At 34.6% G+C, this 24,593-nt stretch overlaps 1 protein-coding gene across 5 annotated transcripts in view; it reads left to right on the top strand.

Annotated features, from left to right (window-relative positions):
• Positions 1 to 24,593, top strand: part of LOC126825382 (uncharacterized) — a 92,068-nt gene that overhangs the window by 21,719 nt on the left and 45,756 nt on the right. For all 5 annotated transcript variants that reach the window (XR_007681936.2, XM_050554994.1, XM_050554996.2 and 2 more), the window contains 4 exons: positions 3,854 to 4,100; positions 11,711 to 11,775; positions 17,839 to 17,884; positions 22,989 to 23,035. Coding sequence is in view for 4 of the 5 variants with exons in the window: in XM_050554994.1 (XP_050410951.1) it covers positions 3,854 to 4,100; positions 11,711 to 11,775; positions 17,839 to 17,884; positions 22,989 to 23,035 (405 nt within the window). In the remaining variant the exon portion in view is untranslated. The remainder of the gene's footprint in view (positions 1 to 3,853; positions 4,101 to 11,710; positions 11,776 to 17,838; positions 17,885 to 22,988; positions 23,036 to 24,593) is intronic.

Here is a 24,593-nt window from a genome sequence, read left to right as displayed (position 1 = left end):
GGTATGAATTCTTCTGCTTAAATAATGATAAGAGTTATGCCCCTTTATTTTCGATAAAATGTCTGACAAGAAAATTTTTGAAATCCCATCACTGTTATGACCCTTGATCACTTTGAAATATCTTGTAAATGCTCTAGAGACCAAAGTTATCATCCGATTGACTTTAGGTTGATAAACAGAGTTTAAGGTCTTGAGAGCAACAAGTATATTGATTTTCAATGAGTTTTGATAACTTGAACAGCTAAATTCAGGATATTAAATGTTTTGTATTCTAAACTTTTGCTTGGGACAGAACTAAAAGCCAAACAAATTCTAATGATTTTCTGACAATTACTTAATGAGTTGTTACTCTTAATCAGATTTTTGTGTATTATAACTTCCTGGTGTATGGCCCCTGATTGTACATAAAAACTCGTTTTTATCTTGTGGTCCCTCTACAGGTCACAATTATTATCCAATTTAGAAAAAAAACGTTTGTATATATCACTGTTACACCGTAATTTGGGTTAATTACGAGTTCTGTGAAAAGTGGTCCAAAACTGCCGGACAAAATGGCCGTCCCTCCTACGCAAATAGTGTAAACATCTTGTACATCAAAGTTGTGGACCCTCTAGAAGTCACAATTTTGATCCGATTTTGATGAAACTTGAAATGCATGTTTATGACCCAAAGATCTTGGTTCCTTTCGATATTCGCGCATATTGGATTGTAACTCCCTGAATTATGGCCCCTGATTGTACAAAAAATCACGTTTTTAGCTTGTGGTCCCTTTAGAGGTCACAATTATTATCAAATTTAAAAAAAAAACGTTCGTATATATCACTGTTACAGCATAATTTTGGTTGAGTTTGAATTTCGCGAAAATCGTACCAAAACTTCCAGAATTATGGCCCTTGATTGTACAAAATATCACGTTTTTAGCTTGTGGTCCCTGTTGAGGTCACAATTTTTATCCGATTTAAAAAAACGTGTGAATATATCACCGTTACACATTAAGATTGTGGTTCCTTTTGACAATCGCACATATCCGAACGTAACCTCCTGGAATATGGTCCCTGATTGTTAAAAAATCACATTTTTAGCTTGCTGATTCTCTAGAGGTCACAATTTTTTTCCCGATTTTAAAAACTGTTTAAGTATATCGCCATTCCACCATAACGAAGGTTAAATTCAAATTTCGGGAAAATAGAAATGAAACTGCCCGACAAAATGGACGCTTTTTGTACGCAAATTGTGTAAAAGTGTGTAATACGAAGGTTCTCAACCCTCTAGAGGTCACAATTTATCAGATTTTGATGAAATTTAATTCATATCTTTATATCCCAAAGATCTCAGTCCCTTTTGATATTTGCATATTTCAGACCATATCTTTCTGGATTATTGCCCTTGATTGTACAAAAAATCGCATTTGTTTTTAGTTTTTGTTCTCTATCCATCTCTTGGAAAATGTGGGCGTATCCTGCCTGGCAGCCGCTGGTTCAGCTTGTTCTGTGTCAATTTCTTGCAAAATGTGTAGTCCAGTCAATTTATGATTTTACCCCCCAAAAATTGCAAGAAAAGGTTTTAATGCATTTTTGAGTTTATTTAGATGTACTTTTTAACATCCCAAAAGTTTACCAAATTTTGTGCACCGGAAAGGGGTAAAAATTGGTAAAATCCAAGATGGCCGACATTCGACTACTCAATGTTCAAGAAAATCCTAAATTGTTGGTTTAAGACCCTATATGTATAATGAACATATAGGAATATGATATCAAAATGTCAAATGACCCCATTAAAAGTAATATGATGTCATATAGCCATATAATGACATACTATACCAACCTGCACATCTACGCACTAAAACATTTAAACTTTTGTTTATTTTCCCTATAAATCTATATAGAGATTACCAGAACATGACACTGAATTTAGACCATCAAAATTACACCTGGCATTACAATGGACAGTTTATGGTGTACTGTTATGCCATGTCTTTCTGTGGTTGTCATCTTATAGCTATTGTAAACTGCCCTGGAAATATTATCATGATAATTCATGAACACAGTTCCTTTCGGGACGAGAGGAAGGTGCTTGTAGCGGGGCATTATCACTTTCAGCTATAAGATGGCGACCACAGAATGACATGACGTAATAGTGCGAAATAAATGGTCTATATTTGACATTCTGTTATTGTTACATGATCTCCTTTAATAAGCTTTTGGAACAACAATTTTTGGCCAATGCCATGGATCCTGCATGTGCTATCACACCCACTGAATGTGTGAAAAAACAGGGCTTGGAAACATACTCTTGATGTGAGAAGTTTCTTGAGACAGACTATACATAGACAGATTTTTCGCTCTTTTTGTCTGAATGAAAATATAATCTTTTTGCATGGATGTTAGTATTTGCTCCTGCAGTATCCGAAGATATGCCTCCTCTCCAATCAATTTCATGGACTGCAAATCTACAACTTCAATAGCTGCCTTTATCATGTCGGCATAAACATCTGCAGACACCTGTACAACATTTCAACCCCCTCTTAACTCAAATTCATCACATAAAGCAGCAGCCACATGTATTGAACTTTCGCTTTTCCTATAGTTTCTGCAGATGTATAACAGTTTATCCGATGTGAACTATAATGTAATAGAGCCCAGCAATCGGATATTATGGTATTATGGCGTATTTTAGCAAAAGTTGCACATTTAATGAAAAACAACCCCATGTTTGTTAGAAATCATTTAGATGACAGCGCTCTTCATTCTATGTAGAGCAAATTGGTAAATGATTCCTTACATACCTTTATGCTTGTCTTGTTTTACCTATTTTCCACTACAGCATTTTATGGGGGTATAAAACCACTCAAAACATGTACATACCAACTAGGCCAGTACGCGATAAAGTACCCCGAAAATGGTATAAGGGGCCAATTAACACCACTGAGCGTATCATCAAATGAAATACTGACCCCAAATACATTAGTTCAGTCACCAAATTTATCATTTTATGACGAAGCAGTGCAGAGTTTTGCCTATTCGTAAATTCGGTCGTAGGTTGTGGCGTGGGGATACATCTCAAAATGGGGTAAGGGACCAGTTAACATCACTAGGTATATCTACAATTGAGAGAATGACCAAATTTGCTATTTTATGACGCAACAGTGCAGAGTTATGCCCATTCATATATGTGGGTTCTCGGTCATAGGTTTCTAGGATAGGGTTACCCCCGAAAATGGCACAAGGGGGCATCGGACATATACGAAAACCATTTCATATGAAAGCTTGGCCCTGACACCCTGAGGCCAATTGTCAGTTTCATTTGTTTCGCTTAAAAATTGACGACTTTATGCTTGTCTGAAGTTTGCCCTTTTAAGGAAAATAATTTAAAGAATTTAGCATTTACCCTCAAAATTTGCCACTTTCCGGTACTCCGATTTTGGTAAACTTTTAGAATGTGATTCAGTACACTGACCTCTACCAGAAACCACCAAAAAGACCTAACAATTAATCTCAAAATTAGGAACTTTCCGGAAGTCCCATTTTGGTAAACTTTTAGGATGTCATACAATAGACCCAACACTACCAATAACCATCAAAAAACCTTGTCTTGCTCGTAGTTGGGGGTAGACTCCCTTTTTTTCGTATATTGACTGGACTAGTGGGAATATCTTGCATGGCAACCGTTGGTTTAGCTTGGTCTCTTTTCATCTCTTGTAAAATGTAGGCGTATCTTGCATGTATGTATTATGTTACTCCCTGGTTTTCAGTTTTGATAAACACTGCAAGTATTTTAATTGTTTTGTTTGCATCTAAAGACACCTTAAATTAGCTTCAAGCTTGACATTAATTAGCTGTCTTTTTATGTACAGGAGGAAATGGATAAAGAATTTGCCGTTTCATTGGTACAAGGTCAGGGTTACCATGACACAACTCCAGTGCCTGCACCAATATCACAACCATTCCCTACAGATCCTACAAACAGGCGTAATCTAGATTTTCTACATGTTAATAATTTAAACTTTGGACCTCACCACTGGCATTCTCCACCCAGAAGGAGAGCAGCTCATAATGCTCGTGCTGCTGCTGTTGTGCGAAATAGAAGACTAGCAACGACTGGTATGAAGTTATTGCTCACAAGTTCTCAAATTTACCCTTTTTATTAGGATAAAAAAATATGCAGTTTCTCAGACACCAGTTTATCTCCCTAAGATCTTGGTTCCTTTCGATATTGGCATGTATCGGACTGTAACTTCATGGATTTTGGCCCCTGTTTGTACGAAAAATTGCGTTTTTAGCTTGTGGACCCTATAGAGGTCACAATTTTTATACGCCCACATGGAAATGTGGTCATATATTGCCGTCGCCCCCGTCCGTCCGTCATCCACAATTTCTTGTGAACACTCTACAGACTATACATTTATCATCTGATTGTTTTGAAATTGATATATGTTGTTTGCATTAGTGACAAAAGTTATCAACCAATCTGTATGAAATTTATATGCATCATTTGAATTAGTAAAACAAAGAATCCTGTTGAATTTAAGCAATTTCCGTTAATTACATCTAGAGTTATGGCCCTTGTTTCACTTTGTTGAATCTTGTGAACGCTCTAATGACAACAGTTATAATCCGATCTGTGAATAATCTTACGACAAAAGTTATCCAATCTTTATGAAATTTATATGCATCATTTAAATTAGTGAAACGAAGAAGCCTATTGAATTTCAGCAATTTCCGTTAATTACGCCTTGGGTTATGGCCCTTGTTTAACTTTGTTGTACCTTGTGAATAATCTTACGACAAAAGTTATCCAATCTTTATGAAATTCATATGCATCATTTAAATTAGTGAAATGAAGATGCCTATTGAATGTCAGCAATTTCCGACAATTACTTCTAGAGTTATGGCCTTTGTTTTACTTTGTTGAACTTTGTAAACGTTCGAACAACAAAAGTTATCATCCTATCTGTATGAAATTTATATGCATTCTTTGAATTAGTAAAACAAAATAGCCTATCGAATTTCAACAATTTCTGTAGATTACTTCCAGTGTTATGGCCCTTGTTTTAGTTTTTAGAACCTTGTGAACCCTCAAACGACGAAAATTATAATGTCTTACTGTATGAAATTGTCTATTAAATGCCCCATGATTTCCTACAAAAGAATAAATATGTGACAACCCTTGTCGACTGCTCGGACGATTTAGCTGCTGTGGGTGTATGTTTTGTTGCCTGGCAACCTGTCTTTATCTGATTTTGTTGAAATTGGAAATGTAAGTTTATAACCCAAAGATCTTGGTTCCTTTCAGTATTTGCGCATATCGGACCGTAACTTCCTGAATTATGGCCCATGATTGTACGAAAAATCATGTTCTTTATGGAGGTCACAATTTTATTCCGATTTAAAAAAAATGTTTGAATATATCACCGCTACACCTTAATTTCATGAAAATCGGACCAAAACTCTCGGACAAAATGGCCGCCCCTCGATCGCAAACAGTGTAAAAATATGGTATATCAAGGTTGTGGACCCTCTAGAGCTCACAACTTGAAATACATGTTTATAACTCAAAGATCTTGGTTCCTTTCGATATTTGTGCATATCGGACCATAACTTCCTGGATTATGGCCCTTGACTGTACGAAAAATTACGTTTTTAGCTTGTGGTTCCTCTAGAGTTCACAATTATTATCCGATTTAAAAAAACATTTGAATATATCACGGTTACGTCGTAATGATAGTCAAAGTTCAAATTTCATAAAAATCGGACCAAAACTGACAGACAAAATGGCTGTCCCTCGTATAACGCAAATGGTGTAAATATGTGGTATATCAAGGTTGTAGACCCTCAAGAGGCCACAATTTTTTTCCGATTCTGGTCCAACCTTAAATTTAATCTTATATCACAAAGATCTTGGATCCTTTCGATATTAGCGCATATCAGATCGTAACTTCCTGAATTATAACCCTTGATCGTATGAAAAATCGCATTTTAAGCTCTAGAGGTAACAATTTTTATCCAATTTAAAAGATAAATATGCCCACAGCCGCTAAATCGTCCGAGCGGTTGACAAAGGTTGTCACATATTTATTCCTTTGTATGTAATTACAAGACTATTCCATACAGAAATTGTTGAAATTTTACAGGCTTTTTCGTTTTACTAATTTAAATAATGCATATAAATTTCATACAAATCAGATGAACACTTTTGTCGTTCAAACGTTCACAAGGTTCACAATCGCCATAACTCTAGAAATTATTGACGGAAATTGCTGAAATTCAATAGATCAGTTTCACAAATTTAAATGATGCATATGAATTTCATACATATCGAATGATAACTTTCATTAATCGAGCATTAACCAGGTTGAAAAAAGTTAAACAAAGACCATAACTCTAGAAGTAATTATTGTAAATTGCTGAAATTCAATAGGATTCCTGGTTTCACTAATTTAAATAATGCATATAAATTTCACAAGATCGGATGATAACTTTTGGCGTTAGAGCGTTCACAAGATTCAATAAAGTGAAACGAGCCATAATTCTAGATGTAATAAATTTCATACAGATCAGCAGGTATAGAGCATTCACAGTGCATGCAACAAAGTGAAACAAGGGCCATAACTAAGTAATAAACGGAAATTGCTGAAATTCAATAGGATTCTTCTCTTTACTAATTTAAATGATGCATGTAAATTTCATACAGATCGGCAGATAACTTTTGATGTTAGAACGTTCACAAGGTTCAATAAAGTGAAACAAGGGCCATAACTCTAGACAATAAACGGAAATTGCTGAAATTCAATAGGCTTCTTGGTTTCACTAATTTGAATAATGGATATAAATTTCAGAAAGATCGAATGATAACTTTTGGTGTTAGAACGTTCACAAGGTTCAATAAAGTGAAACAAGGTCCATAACTCTAGACATAATGAACAGAAATTATTGAAATTAAATAGGCTTCTTTGTTTCACTAATTTAAATGCATATAAATTTCACAAAGATTGGGTGATGACTTTTGGCGTTAGAGCGTTCACAAGGTTCAATAAAGTGAAACAAGGGCCATAACTCTAGTTGTAATTAACGGATATTGCTGTTCTTTGTTTTACTAATTCAAAATAATGCATATAAATTTCAGAAAGATTGGATGATAACTTTTCGCGTTAGAGCGTTCACAAGGTTCAATAAAGTGAAACAAGGACCATAACTCTAGACATAATAAACGGAAATTGCTGAAATTCAATTAGTTTCTTCATCTCGCTAATGTAAAGCACTAAAACAATCGAATCATAAATTTTGGACGGACGGATGCGACGACAAAATACGACCACATTTCCATGTGGGCATATAAAAAAAGTTTGAATATATCACCGCTCCACCCTAATGATGGTTGATTTCGAATTTCGTAAAAATCGGATCAAAACTGTTGGACAAAATAGCGGCCCCTTTAATGCTAATAGTGTAAAAATATGGTATATCAAGGTTGTGGACTTTCTAGAGGTCACAATTTTCACCCGATTTTGATGAAATTTGAAATGCATGTTTATAACCCAAAGATCAATATTCGCGCATATCGGATCATAACCTCCTGAATTTTGGCCCCTGATTGTGCCGGACAAAATGGCTGCCCCTCGTACACAAACAGTGTAAAAATATGGTATATCAAGGTTGTGGGCCCTCTAGAGCTCACAATTTTTATCCGATTTCAATGAAACTTGAAATATAGGTTTAACTCCTTAAGATCTTGGTTCCTTTCGATATTGGCATGTATCGGACCGTAACTTCGTGGATTATGGCCCTGATTGTAAGAAAAATCGTGTTTTTAGCTTTTGGATGCCCCTCGTATACTAATAGTGTAAAAATATGGTATATCAAGGTTGTGGACTCTCTAGAGGTCACAATTTTCATCTGATTTTGATGAAACTTGTAATGCATGTTTATAACCCAAAGATCTTGGTTCCTTTCGATATTCGCACATATCAGATCGTAACTTCCTGAATTGTGGCCCCTGATTTTAAGAAATATAGTGTTTTTAGCTTGTGGTCCCTCCAGGGGTCACAATTATTATCTGATTTAAAAAAACGTTCGAATATGTCACTGTTACACTGTATTGTTGGTTGAGTTTGAATTTCATGAAAATCAGACCAGAATTGCCAGACAAAATGGCCGCCCCTCTACCCAAATAGTGTAAACATCTGGTATATCAAGGTTGTGGACCCTCTAGAGGTCACAATTTTTATCCGATTTTAATCAAACTTGAAATGCATGTTTATAACCCAATGATCTTGGTTCATGTCGATATTCGCAGATATCTGATCGTACCTTCCTGAATTATGGCCCTTGATAAGTTGATGTTATGAGAAATCGCTTTTTATACGCCCACATTGAAATGTGGTCGTATATTGTCGTCACCCCCGTCCGTCCGTCTGTCCGTCCGGCGTCCACAATTCCTTGTGGAATCTCTAGAGGCTAAAGTTAATATCCGATTGACTTTAAATTTATACACAGTGTTTAAGGTCATGAGACAAGCCTATTGATTTTCAGCGATTTCCGATAATTACTGCCAGAGTTATGGCCCTTGATCACTTCAAAAAATCTTGAGGAAGCTCTAGAGGCTAAAGTTAATATCTGATTGACTTTTAAAATTTATACACAGTGTTTAAGGTCATGAGACGAAGAAGCCTATTTATTTTCAGCGATTTACGATAATTTCTGCCAGAGTTATGGCCCTTGATCACTTCAAAAAATTTGTGGACGCTCTAGAGGCTAAAGTTAATGTCCGATTTACTTTAAATTTATACACAGTGTTTAAGGTCATGAGACGAAGAAGCCTATTGATTTTCAGCGATTTCAGATAATTACTGCCGGAGTTATGGTCCTTGATCACTTTCAAAAATCTTGTGGATGCTCTAGAAGCCCAGGTTAATATCCGATTAACTTTAAATTTATACACAGTGTTTAATGTCATGAGACGAAGAAGCCCATTGATTTTCAGCGATTTCCGATAATTCCTGCCAGAGTTATGGCCCTTGATCCCTTTGAAAAATCTTGTGGATGCTCTAGAGGCTAAAGTTAATATCCGATTGACTTTTAATTTATACACAGTGTTTAATGTCATGAGACGAAGCCTATTGATTTTCGGCGATTTCTGATAAGTACTGCCCGAGTTATGGCTCTTGATCACTTTGAAAAATCTTGTGGACGCTCTAGAGGCTAAAGTTAATATCCAATTGACTTTTAATTTATACACGGTATTTAATGTCATGAGACGAAGAAGTCTAATGATTTTCGGCGATTTCTGATAAGTACTGCCAGAGTTATGGCCCTTGATCACTTTGAAAAATCTTGTGGACGCACTAGAGGTCAAAGTTAATATTTGATTGACTTTAAATTTATACACAATGTTTAAGGTCATGAGACGAAGAAGCCTATTGATCACTTTGAAAAATCTTGTGGACACTCTAGAGGCTAAAGTTAATATCCAATTGACTTTAAATTTATGCACAGTGTTTAAGGTCATGAGATGAAGAAGCCTATTAATTTTTAGCGATTTTGTGATAATTACTGCCAGTGTTATGGCCCTTGATCACTTCAAAAAATCTTGTAAATGCTGTAGTGGCTACAGTTAATATCTGATTGACTTCAAATTTCTACAGTGTTTGAGGTCATGAGATGAAGAATCGTATTGATTTTCAACGATTTTCGATAATTACTGCCAGAGTTATGGCCCTTGATCACTTCAAAAAATCTTGTAAATGTTCTAGAGGCTACAGTTAATATCCGATTGACTTTAAATTTATACACAGTGTTTGAGACCAAGAATCATATTGATTTTCAACTATTTCCGATAATTACTGCTGTAGAGGCTAAAGTTATCATCCGATTGACTTCAGATTGATACACAGAGTTTAAGGTCTTGAGACGAACAAGTATATTGATTTTCAATGAATTTTTATGACTTGAACAACTAAATCCATGATGTTAAAAGTTTCGTATACTAAACATTAGCATGGGGCAGAACTTTATAAAAAACAAACAAATTCTAATGGTTTTCTGATAATTACTTAATTATTTGTTACTTATTATTTGTAATGTCACCATTACACCCTAAGGATGGTTGAGTTTGAATTTCATGAAAATTAGATTAAAACTGCAGGACAACATAGTGTAAACATCTGGTATATCAAAGTTGTGGACCCTCTAGAGGCCACGATTGTGATGAAACTTGAAATGCAAGTTTATAACCCAAAGATCTTGGTTCCTTTCAAATATTCGCGCATATCGGATCGTAACTTCCTGAATTTTGGGCCCTGATTGTACGCAAAATCACGTTTTTAGCTTGTGGTCCCTCTAGAGGTCACAATTATTATTCGATTTAAAAAAACGTTTGAATATATCACCGTTACACTGTAATGTTTGTTTTTTGCTTGTTCTCTATCCATCTCTTGCAAAATGTGGGCGTATTTTGTCTGGCAGTCGCTGGTTATCCCATTTTGATGAAACTTAAAATATATGTTTATATTTCAAAGATCTCAGCTCTTTTCGATATTGTCATATCTTGGGAATGTATTATTATGGCTGGATTATGGCTGCTGATTGTACGAACAATTGCTTTTTTATACGCCCACATTGAAATGCGGTCATATATTGTTGACGCTCCCGTCGATCGGTCCGGCCGGCAGTCCAGGCTTGTGGACGCTCTAGAGGCTAAAGTTGGTATCTGATTGACTTTAAATTTATACACAGTGTTATGAACTTAAAAGTTCATGAGACAAAGAAACCTATTGATTTTCAACGATTTCCGATAATTACTGCCAGAGGTATGGCCGTTGATCACTTTGAAAAATCTTTTGGATGCTTTAGAGACCATAGTTATATCATCTGATTGGTTTTACATTTATACACTGTGTGTACGGTCATGAGGCGAAGATGCCTATAATATACAATCATTCGATTGACTTAAAATTGATACACAGAGATTAAGGTCTTGAGACGAACAAGTATATTGATTTTCAATGATTTTTGATAATTTGAACAGCTAAATGCATAAAATGTAATGTCTTGTATACTAAACGTTAGCATGGGGCAGAACTAGAAGCCAAACAGATTCTAATGATTTTCTTATAATTACTTAATGAGTTGTTACTCTTAATCAGATTTTAGTGTATTATAAATGTTTCATTACCGACAAAAGTAAAAATATGCGTCAATTCTTGTTGACTTCCCAGACTATTTATCTGTCGTTGCGTATATTTCGTTGCCTGACAACCTATCTTTTAGCTTGCTCTGTCCATCTCTTGCAAAATCTGGGCATATTTTGCATGGCAACTGCTTGTTTTAACACTTGTTCCATACGGTACTTTTTTTTAAGTTAATTGGCAGTGATGAAATTCATCAAAGCTGCATCACAGGTATATTTATAAAAATGTTTTCGTACTTGAAGCCACTGGCTTGATGAGTATGGCGCTGGCTCACCAACCAGGCACCGTCTTAATTGTATGCCCTCTGTTTTGGCAGAAAAATTATCTTGGTATTTAACATCCTGGTGTTTCCTCGTCATTGGATGGAGGAAAGTCGCCTCGTCATTGTATGGCACCTAAAACCAATGTCAGGTGTAGAACACTGGCAACACATTAAAGATCCCTTGACAGTTGGAAATTGAAATAATTGTAGACTGTAGCCAGTCAAATAAGAATTATATAAATGAATTTTGTTGTTACTTGTAGCTGATATGCATGTTGATATCGACATGATCGATGGTGCAAGTGATGGATTTAACGCAAATTATGGGGTAAGTTACTGACGATAGAATACGTAATTGTCCCCCACCTTTCAAAGATAGCAGGGGACTATAAAAATGGGTTCGTCTGTCTGTCTGTCTGTCAGCAGAGATAAGCAATTTGATTGGTTGATGCTTTGGGACACAATAACTTTAGTTCTGATTAAGTGAGAGTGATCAAACTTGGTGTATAGTTTCATTACATCAATACCTTGACTAAGTTCGATAATGAACTTTTTCTGCGCAGGATAAGCAGAGTGATGTTCAATTTGATTGGTTGAGACTTTGGAACTCAATAACTTTCCTTCCAATTGAGCAACAATGATCACACTAGGTGTAGGTTATTTTCTGCTAAGGGTAAGCAGAGATAAACAATTTGATTGGTTGATGCTTTTGAACATGATAACTAATTAAGTGTGGTTGATGCTTTGGAACATGATAACTAATTAAGTGAGAGTGATGAACACCAGTTTCATCACATCAATACCTTGACTAAGTTCAATAATGAACATTCTCTGCTGAGGGTAAGCAGAGCGATAAGCAATTTGATTGGTCAAGACTTTAAAACACAATAACTCTCCTTCTAATTTTAAGTTGAATGTTCAAACTTGGTGTAGGCGTTCATTAGGTGAATGCCTTGATGGAGTTCGATGATGAACATTGTCTGCTTACGGTAAGCAGAGATAAGCAATTTGATTGCTTATTAAAGTGAGAGCTATGAAACTCCAAGTATAGATTCATTGTATCATTACCTTGACTAAGTTTGATGAGAATTTTCTGCTTAGGCTAAGGAGCGATAAGCAATTTGATTGGTCAAAACTTTGGAACATAACAACTCTGCTTTTACCGTAATTGACGTAGAATGTTTAAACTTGATGTTGATGTTCATTAGGTGATTGTCTTGACTGAGTTCAATGTAACATTGACTGAAGCTAAGCAGAGCTAAGCAATTTCTTTGACTTTGATTCTGTCTGATAGGGAGTGATGAAACTTAGTGTATAGTTGATAATCAGTTTGATTGCTCGATACTTTTGAAAAAATTAAACTTGCAATCAATTAATATGTGTCATCTATTTATTTTGGGATTTTGGTGTGGGTCATCATCCTCACTGTTGGCTTGTTATTGATGGAAACTGTTCATATTAATAAGTTGGTATTGTACGGACATAGCGATGGTTTGACAGAACACAATATTACCGTGTTTCCTATTGGGGAATTCCGTGATTTACTTAGTGAATATCAAATGAATATTGAGTGACACAATGGCATTGTCTCAGTGTTGAAAACACGGTGTGACTCCGATCCGTGTTTCAATTAAAACATGCCTTTGGTCGTTTAGTTTAGGTGAAGTACATGTAGGACTGTAATATATCAGTTACTAGCATTTGATGGCTATTTCGAAATTAAAACAGGAATACACACATTTTTCAAACAACCTGAGCACTGTCATTCTGTCTTTTTCTAAACAGAAATATGCCTATACCAATACATTACTTCATTTACATGTTCAACATTTTTAAGACTTGCATCCATCGACTATTACAAATTCATTCAAATTATGGAAAAATTATAAAATTTGCACCAATAGATGCTAGTCTTACCGGGGGGCATAGTTTTATCCATCTAAATACTTTTTCACATTCTTACAAATAAGCCACACAATGCATCTAATATCGGTAAATGATACATCAAGTAATATATTTTCTGATTTAAATCACAAATGAATTAAAAGCCTGCGTCTCCTGATATGTAAGCACACATCGTCAGAATTCACTGTCAACAAGTTTATGGAACTTTGCCGAATACAATTATATACGTGGACATGTATCAGTCCGATAATACCTTGCTGACTTTTTAATTTCGACACCAAAGAGTCTTGGTGGATGTATACTGTCAATCAAGGTTCCATAATGTGAATTGACATGTGACATCAAAAGAAACCGATTGACAGAAAATAGACACCCCTTTAACAACAAATTGCTACCATGTTGTAGACAATACTACTTTTATTGTAAATTTTTAGTAGTTATAATTACCCAAATTTTTTTTACATCATTTTTAAAGAACAATCACAATTGTTACGCTGCCAATCAGTGTTCATTTGAAATGGTTGCCATTCAATGGCTGCTTCTTTGTATATATACCACATATATACTGTATAAGGCACATGTCATTTGTAATAAAATTCACAGAAAGATATAAATGTCTTTTAATTCCTGCCAAATTATTTAATTTACGTGACTAGCAACAGTCCCAGAATTGCCACCATGAGATACCGACTGGTTGACACTACTTCCCGGTATTTTATTAACAACACTATTTAAACAGTCTCAAAAGGACACAAAGATACAAATAAATGTAAACAGTTTGATTAAGATTAAGATAGACAAAATAATAAAAGTATTTATATTATCATGATGCCATGTGCCGATGGGTTCAAAGTTGAAGACAATTAATATACGGACTATTGCCATGTCATTGATATCTTCCTTCACGGCTAGAGAAACAACCACGTGTGTAGTAAATTCTTTGGACTGACATGTTATCTTACTTATTTTGTATTTAAAAATCCAAGGGTATGCTTTTAATTATTTATGTCAGAACAAATCATCAACCAGTTTGGAACAGTTCATTTCGTAACCTGTCAAAGTAGGGAAGGGTAAAGAAATGAAATGCCAAGAATGAATAAATTGACGAACCATTAACTTAGAAGCATATCACTAATAATTTAAACTTATTTAGTATGATCAAGTCTTCCGATGCCCTGCTATATTGTGCAACAGATATTTTAATCTATAGATAAGTAATAAATGTGAATAAATCGCGGATACTGGTTACCGTTGGGTTTTCAACCACCAAGTAACTGACATTAGCTATTGCTGAAATAGAAACAGTATTAAACTAAACAAAGATCTCAGTTCCTTTCGCTATTTCCGCATATCAGATTGTAACTTCCTGGATTATGGCACCTGATTGTAAGAAAAATCTTGTTTTTTAGCTTGTGGATTCTCTAGAGGCTACAATTTTTTATCTGATTTTAAAAACCATTTCATTATATCACCATTCCACCATAATGAAGGTTGAAGTCAAATTTTGTGAAAATCGAAACTAAACTACCTGACAAAATTGCTGCTCTTTGTACACAAATTGTATATAAGTATGTTATATAAAGGTTTTGGACCATCTAGAGGTCACAATTTTTATCCGATTTTAATGAAACTTAAAATATATGTTTATGTCTATAAAGATCTCGGTCAGTTTTGATATTTGCGCACTTCAGACCATAACTTTCTGGATTATGACCCCAGATTGTACGAAAAATCGCTTTTATTTTTAGGATGTTCTCTATCCATCTCTTGCAAAATGTGGGCCTATCTTGCCTGGCAACTGCTGGTTGATATTGTATTATTATCCTTAATCGGTTCTCAATTATTATCCATTTTGTAAGCACGGGCCCTTGAAGGGATTAAAATAAAATTTCTTACTACTCTTTGACTATATATTACAGTAATAAGAAAATGTATCAGCTGACATTTTGTTTTGACTTGTTGACGACATTTTGTCTGCTATCATCTCACAATACTCACTAGTTCTAACACTTTCTTTTGCTTTTATTGCCAACTAAACTTTATTTGATCATTATACACCTTCCAATATAATTAAATTGGTCATTTTACAGCGTTATTAATCGTCCCCCGCCTTTCGAAGAAAGCAGGGGACTATTAAAATGGGTACGTCTGTCTGTCTGTCCGTCCGTCTGTCCGTCACACTTTTTGGGACACAATAACTCTCCTTCTAATTGAGCTAGAATGTTCAAACTTGGTGTAGGTGTTTATTAGGTCAATGCCTTGATGGAGTTCGAAGATGAGCATTTTCAGGTTAGGGTAAGCAGAGATAAGCAATTTGATTGGTTGATGCTTTGGGAAACGATAACTTTAGTTCCAATTAAGTGAGAGTGATGAAACTTGGTGTATAGTTTCATTACATCAATATCTTGACTAAATTCGATGATGAGCATTTTCTGCACAGGGTAAGCAGAGCGATAAGCAATTTGATTGGCCGAGAGTTTGGAACACAATAACTCTCCTTCTAATTAAGCTTGAATGTTCAAACTTGGTGTAGGGGTTTATGAGGTCAATGCCTTGATGGAGTGCGAAGATCAGCATTTTCTGCTTAGGAATAAGCAGAGATAAGCAATTTGATTGGTCGATGCTTTCGTACACGATAACTTTAGTTCTCATTAAGTGAGAGTGATGACACTTGGTGTATAGTTTCATTACATCAATACCTTGACTAAGTTCGATGATGAGAATTTTCTGCTTAGGCTAACGAGCAATACGCATTTTGATTGGTCACGACTTTGGAACATAACAACTCTTCTTCTAATTGAGGTAGAATGTTTAAACTTGATGTAGATGATCGTCTTGACTGAGTTCAATGATTAACATATCGAGCTAAAGCTAAGCAAAGATAAGCAATTTCCTGCTTTGGGACAAGATAACTTTGATTCTATCTGATAGAGAGTGATGAAACTTAGTGTATAGTTGATAATCAGTTTGACTGCTTGATACTTTGGAAAAAAATAGATGTGTGATTAATTAATATGTGTCATCTATTTATTTGGGGATTTCGGCGGGGGACATCAGCCTCACTGTTGGCTTGTTACAAATCAAACTTGAAGCGTGATCACTTGGCTATTCGTATCTTAGACGGACCAGAAGTAAGACGAAATGAGGTCAATGACCTCATGTTGGGGAAGCCCTGATTTTTGATTGGTCGAGGCGTGTTACCAAAACTAAAATTGACCTTCATATATATAGCTGATCGCGAATTAAGAATCTCAGAATGACAGCTGAATATTCTCATTGGTAGGTAACATACTTAGGAAAATACATACTTTGGAAAATTTAATGGATCAAAAGTAAAATGACTTTATAAGGGTGATAATTATAATTAAACAATTTTATTTCTGAAACCTGCGTAGACGTAAAACTGTGTCGTGTGTGTGTGGGGGGGGGGGCACATATCTCTCGGGTAGACAGGTAAAGTGATAAAAAATTAAAATATTTTTTGGGAAAAAATATTTTGCCTTTAAGTCGGCAAAAATGAAGTGCCCGTAATGAAGAAATAAACCGGAAATCTCCGATCATGTTTCGGCCGATATCTGCTATAATAGATTTTTCAAGCATCGATCATTATAAAAAATTATTTGTTTCATCAATTTTTCAGAAACCGTTATTTTTTTAAATTGTCTAATAAATTTAAAATATCTAAAATCAGTGTAAAAAAAACCGGCGTCTAGTGGCATTCTATAACTTCAAAAGCCTGAATTTTTCACCCGACAAACACGGTGAATAATAGAGCCTACAAAGTGAGGTCGCTGTTGAGCGAGACCGCAGGCCGCGTGTTTTTTTTTGGTGCAGCCTGGATCACCCAGTTCCTGGGCAAATTTTGACTAATGGATAGGTTTATAAAGGGACTGGGTGATACAGACTGCTACAAACAAAAGCAATAGGGAATTCCTTTGACCACATTTCGTCGTACTTCCGGTCCGTCTAAGATACGAATAGCCAAGTGATCACGCTTCAAGTTTGATTTGTAATTAATAACGCTGTAAAATTACCAATTTAATTACATTGGAAGGTGTATAATGATCAAATAAAGTTTCGTTGGCAATAAAAACGACGGGAAGTGTTAGAACTAGTGAGTATTGTGAGATGATAGCAGACGAAATGTCGCCAACAAGTCAAAACAAAATGTCAGCTGATACACCTTCTTATTACTGTAATATATAGGCCTAGTCAAAGAGTAGTAAGAAATTTTATTTTAATCCCTTCAAGTGCCTGTGTTTGTAAGGTATGTATCAATATATTGTAGGTAGAGTCATAGAGCAAGAACCGCCAAAGGCAACTCTGATCATCATAAATCTTAACATGTTAGCATTCATGACGTAAATAATTGCTTGATTTATTTATTTGCTGCTGAAAGAGTTGAGACAAGATTTTGAAACATTGTCCATTTGTTCATGTTGGTACCGTTTTCAGTTCTAGTTTGTATTTGTTTTTTTCTTTTCAGGTAAATTTATTGAATCCAAGATATGTGGGAGCAAGTAATGCGTTAGGTAATAAATCATTATGAAATTGTTTGTTTTAGGACCTTCTTTTAACCAGGTAGATTAAACTCCTTCACATGTTATTGTTATAGAAATTTTTATACGCCCACATTTTCATGTGGACGTATATTCAACCATTTGCCCATCCATTCGTCCATGCACATTATGTTTTTGGACACTCTGCAGGTCACATATTTTATCCAATTTTAACGAAACTTGAAATATAGGTTTATATTCCAAAGATCTCGATTCTTTTCGATATTCGGGCATATCGGACCATAACTTCCTGAATTATTGCCCCTCTAGAGGTCACACTTTTGATGAAACTTAAAATGTATGTTTACAGCCCGAAGATCTCAGTTCTTTTAGATATTTGTGCATATCGAACTATAACTTTATGTAAAATAATCATAAAATATGATTGAAAAATGTCATAAAGATCATAAAATTCCACTAAATGGTTTCATAAAAATATATATTTTTGTCAAAAATCTGTGCACTTTCCCTGTATATGTTTAAATTTGGTTTGTAAAATGAGCAGTTGCCGAGAAATATTTAATTTTGCATGGGTCACTTTTCGTGTTATCTTGCATGTAAAAGAGGCAATTATTAATGGATTTCCATAAAAGTTATACCATTTGATGCATAAAGCAAATATGCGTTATATCAAATTGTTTACAATTTAAAGTTGATGCCATTTTGTCATGGCATGATTTTTTTTTCAAGTCACTTTTCAATGGGTTTTTTTTGGTCCATAAAAGTTTTGATTATTTTTCGATTTTCATAAAATTTTAACCATATGAAGCCTAATGGCATTTATGGTTTCCTAAAATGAATTAGAAATTTTCATTACCACCCAGGGCTGTCGGTAATTTTTCACATTTGATTAGCAGCACTGCTAATCAAAAAGTCCAATTTTGCCAAATTTGATTAGCAAATTTAAAAATTGATTAGCAGTTTTTCAGTTTCAACGTAAAACACCTAAATAACAAGATTTACTTTAATTCATAACAAATATGGTTAGATTCCATTCTGACTATTCTTAGATTTTTTAGCACTGCCACAAGTACTTGTGACAGTTTGTGAATGTGATGTAGACATTTAGTTAGTTCTTATGCCTGAAGCCAATTCTTGACAGTGACTTCCGAAGCCCCACTCATTTTAATTGTTATTTTTTTTGTTACGTTAGAAATCTTCGTCTGCTTTTTATCGTCATTAACTAGACACACGCGATATAAACAATAATATTTTACGGGAATTTTTACTTTGATTTATCATTTTACAATACGTTAACATGTATTTATTTTTTTATATTTTATTTACAATACGTGGGGGATACACTGGATTTATTTCTTTCAAAATGAATATGATATAATTACTTGATGTCTCGCAACGTGAGTGGTACTACTTGATTCCCTATTTCCGGTTTAATAGACCCTTTTCATAGAGTTATGTCCCTGTGTTATATAGTATTGTGTCTGGGTAGTTCGAGAAGAAAATGTCACACGGAGAATTCAGTTTTGTTTATAAAATTTTATTCAACATTTTATACACGTTGAAAGTGTTGAGTAAGCCTTCTAGTCTTCAAAATGTGGATTATTCTTGTGTCAATATCCAAAATGACAGGCATATTAATGATTCACAGAGTCTGGTGGATGCATACTGTCAATCAAAGTTCCATAATGAGAATTGACACGTAACAACAAAAGAAACCGATTGTCAGAACGTAGACACCCCTTTAACAACAAACTGTTACCTTGCTGTAGTTGTGTGGACAATATGATTTTTATTGTTAATTGTCAGTAGTAATAATTACAAATTTTGAAAAGAGATGTCGATGTATTTGTGATTTTACATGTAGCTTCAGTCCATTCAATAACCTGTATTTACTACTCAAATGGTTTCTCAATTAGCAGAATGTCAAAATAAAGAAAACACAGTTACACTTACAATATGACTAAGAAGTTATTCGTCGCGATTTGGCCGGACCCCCAATCCACCCGTTACATGTAATACCAATTTGTAACGAGTAATTGTGTTTACTGTGTTACGGTAAAACTGCTGTTTTTAGGAATGTGGATATGTGGGATTGTTTAATTTCTTTTAAATCGGTACAGACTTGAAAGTTCGTGCATGCAGAGCGTCTTCTGAACAAACTGATGTTTAGTCATCAAATTTGCAGTTGACATATTCTGTCAAAATAATTCCTTACACCAGTGGTAATTATTTCATTGTATTGTGCACAAACGTCATTCCTTAAATAGCCCCACGCCCCTTTAACAACTTATAAAGCATGATTTTTCTGTAAGGCAATTTATTCTACACTTTTTGATGTGCTTTATAACTATTGAAGAGGCTCAAATTCATAAGATCTGGTTGTTAGATGTGTTTACTCTATGTGTTGATGGATAAAACAATCAAAATTAATATTTGTGTCCGTTCAGAAGCAAACTCGTACACGGTTAAGGTAATACTAATACTTGACTCGTATATAAATTGATTGGAATAAATCAGTTTTGCTCATTGGTTGTTTATATTGTATTATTTACCTAATAATCAATTAGCTTGCCTTTCTATCACGACAGAGATTACACCGATGTTTTTGTAATAAAGAACAATAGTATTGTTTGTTGATTAGCGTTATGATTTTTGAAAAAATGATAAGTTCACCAATGTTTTTGTAATAAAGTGGACCTGTATTGTTTGTTGATTGACTTTATCCCATGATTTAAAAAAAAATTGGCGATGGTTAATATTGGGTCAAAAATAATTCCTTAAAGTGCACCAGAGCCCCTTTTAGATAAACAAAGTGGCTACGTGCAGTTTTATTCTTTGATCTTTTATACACGGGACAATTCTGTTATTCAAACCAATCTGCACGTGAATGACTACATAACAAGTTGACAGTTCATCATTGATTTGGGATTCATGTGGAATAGGCTCTTCGGTCGAAACAAGTGCCTTGGATTTTTGTGTGGATTTGATAGTGGTTATAATTAACTAATATTCTCTTATATCAGAGACTTGTGTTGCGTTCAGTTCAGTTCATTTTTACGGTAAGTACGAGCTTACGTCAGACTTGAAAGTGCGACTGCTACACCGAGTTATATATCGTGGCAATTTTCAACAAAAAACGACATGATAATCGTGTTTCGTCAAACCTTCGCGACGTTTGTACTGATACCTGCCGTCGTATGAATCCTGAAAAATAATATTTTACTGTATCGCAACAGGTCAGTACTAAAACTAACACTTATTACAGTATTTCAACATCGTAATATCTGAACATCGCACGTGAAATTAGATGTTTGGCAACAAAATTGACAACCTTGCGTAATTGGACACCTTGACTGATTTTAATCACGGCTCGGGAAATTGAACGGTCCAACTAATTATTGAACAGTCGTGCCATTTAGACAGGACGCCTATATTTCAACAAGTGTCGAGAAACTAAGCGCTTGGTAATCAAAATTAAACAGTGAGATAGAAATTCGATAGAAGTACAAATTGAGCACTATTCGCCGAAATTCAACAATATTTATGAATAATTAGAGTAGAAATTAACGCTATTTACGCCAGATTAAACGGTACCAATGTTACAGTGTAGACACCTGGGTAAATTTCAACCAGATTTCAAACAAGTTACATTTCGACTTGTACAACAAACCCACCGACACACACTCATACATTCTATATACATCACGCCACCCTGCTCATATTAAGACGAAAGGACCTTTCAGTCAATTTCTACGACTTAAACGAATCTGCAGCTTAGAAATAGACTATGAATAGGTGTCACAGCTCTATTGCCTGCGTTGGAAGAAAGACGTTTTTTCCGGATTTGTAACCTTTTTAACGCCAACATAGAAATGTGGACGTATATTGCCGTCGCGTCCGTCCATCGTCCACAATTTCTTGTGAACGCTTTAATGCCAAAAGTTATCATCCAGTTGTTTTAAAATTGATATATGTTTGCATTAGTGAGATGAAATTTATATGCAATATTTAAATTATGGAAACAAAGAACCCTATTGAATTTTAGCAATTTCCGTTTATTACTTCTAGAGTTATGGCCCTTGTTTCACTTTGTTTAACCTTGTGAACGCACTAACGACAAAGGTTTTCATCCTATCTGAAATTCATATGCATTATTTAAATTAGTGAAACGTAGAAGCCTATTGAATTTCAGCAATTTCCGTTTGTTACGTCTAGAGTTATGGCCCCTGTTTCACTTTATTGAACCTTGTGAACGCTCTAACGCCAAAAGTTATCACCCAATCTTTGTGAAATTTATATGCATGATATAAATTAGTAAAACGAAGAAGCCTATTTAATTTCAATAATTTCTGTTCATTACGTCTAGAGTTATGGCCCTTGTTTCACTTTATTGAGCCTTGTCTTTTTGAAATTTATATGCATGATTTAAATTAGTGAAACGAAGAATCCTATTTAATTTCAATAATTTCTGTTCATTAAGTCTAGAGTTATGGCCCTTGTTTTACTTTATTGAACCTTGTGAACACTCTAACGTCAAAAGTTATCATCCGATTTCGTTGAAAATTATATGCATTGTTGAAATTAGTGAAACGAAGAAGCCTATTGAATTTCAGCAATTTCTGTTCATTATGTCTAGAGTTATGTCCCTTGTTTCACTTTATTGAACCTTGTGAACGCTCTAACATCAAAAGTTATCTGACGATCTGTATGAAATTTGCACGGCAGGTATCGAATTTGACGAAAAAAATGTGTGTAACATTTTTTCGCTTATTGTTACTGAATAACATGATTATTCAATAAAAACAATACACACATATCATAATTGACCTGTTTTAGTGTTCGACCATCTGTCCTTTCATTATTGTCGTTATATTCCAACTGCATCGCAATTTTAGTTTTAGCATGTTTTCTGTCAATGTCTTGCAAAATGTGGACATATCCTGCATGGGAACCGCTTGTATTTTACAGTTATTTCCCCGGAATCCTATCTAGGATGAAAATAATACCTTGGATCAAGGTAAACATTTTTATGTGAGTTTGAAAGAAACTTGGATGGTTTCTGGCATAATTCCACGAAAACAAGTTAACATAATAATAATAAAGTTTTGAATTTCAGAAATGATGGAGAGTCATTTGATGGCTTTATTAGAAGATAATACACCGGTAGGTAACTTAATTTTTATAAGCTCACATTTGCATGTGGATGTATATTGTTGTTGCACCTCTCTCTGTCCGGACATCTGGATTAATGATTATAGTTGATTGATAATTGCCAATGATATATAAAACCTATCTCAAGTTATTATTTACTCTTAATAATTCATTCAACTGGTGATTATTTAATGTTTTGTTTCGTCTTAAAAAAATAAATTGAAATAAACGAAGTGGCCAACAATTCTTCTTGAAGAGAATTAAACATTTTATAGTTGAATTCTGTACCATGGCTTTGTACAGTATGTAAAATATACAAGCATGCCTAATTGGATATTATTATTTCAAATTTACGTCTGAAACGTAACAACAACAAATGAGTCGAATAGCGACGATTCTCGAGTGAGAAAATGGTCCACCATTTGTTTCATTACCGTTGTCTGATTGTAAGCATCTCTTACAAATGAAATGATTCTAACCTTATGAACGTTATCATTCGATCTGTATAAAATTTATATGCTTCATTTAAATTGGTGTAACAAAGAAACCTTTTGAATTTCAGCAATTTCCGTTAATTACTAATAGAGTTATGGCCCTTGTTTTACTTTGTTGAATCCTGTGAACGTTCAAATGACAAAAGTTATGATCTGATCTGTATGAAATTTATATGCATTATTTAAATTAGTAAAACGAAAAAGGCTGTCGAATTTCAACAATTTCTTTACATTACTTCCAGAGTTATGGCCCTTGCTTCAGTTTGTAGAACTTTGTGAATCCTCAAATGACGAAAATTATAATCTGATCTGTATTAAATTGTCTTGTAAATGACCCCAATTACCTAATAAAGAATAAATATGCGACAACCCTTGTCGACCGCTTGGACGATTTAGCTGCTGTGGGCGTATGTTTTGTTGCCTGACAACCTATCTTTATTTTTTTGTGATTATCATGAATATTATCCATAAATATGCTACGTAACATACATAGGAATATTTGTAGTTAAAGTCTATTAAAGGCAAGCTTTTTGACCCTATTTCTTAAAACTGATATCGATTTCTGTATATCTATTTCTTGCATTTGTTAACCCCAACTTAAAATGTCCCACAAGCAAAATTATGAAACAGAAAGTCAGCAAGTCAAGTTTTAGCAAATGTGTAGCCTCCCCACTTTTTGAGTAAATTTCCCCCTTAAAGGAGAATGCTATAGTAATTTTATCATTTACTTTGTTCATTGTGTAAAGGATTTCAGAATTATTTTAAAAAAAAAAAGTTTTAGTAACAAATAACGTTAAAAAACACTTTCGGATTTCTGCAATTATGGAAACACCTGACAATTATTGAGCTGAAGCTAAATCACGTGACATGACGTAAGAGGCGACTCTTGTGTAGCAGTCGATGTATAGTTCAATATGGCATTGGCAGAATGTGACAGCTTGTCAGACATTGATTTCACCCCGAATGTTCTTCCCAATCAGTACGAACCAATTAGAAAGGCGAGCAACAACGGTGACGACATTCTACCATTATAGCCACGAAGACTGACAAATAGGCACTAAAAACAGCGTAGGCCT

Source organism: Patella vulgata, chromosome 6 (assembly GCF_932274485.2).
Source record: "Patella vulgata chromosome 6, xgPatVulg1.2, whole genome shotgun sequence".
In the NCBI taxonomy this organism is placed as follows: Eukaryota; Metazoa; Mollusca; class Gastropoda; family Patellidae; genus Patella; species Patella vulgata.
Note: the sequence above shows the minus strand (reverse complement) of the source record. Positions and strands in the feature narration are given on the sequence as shown.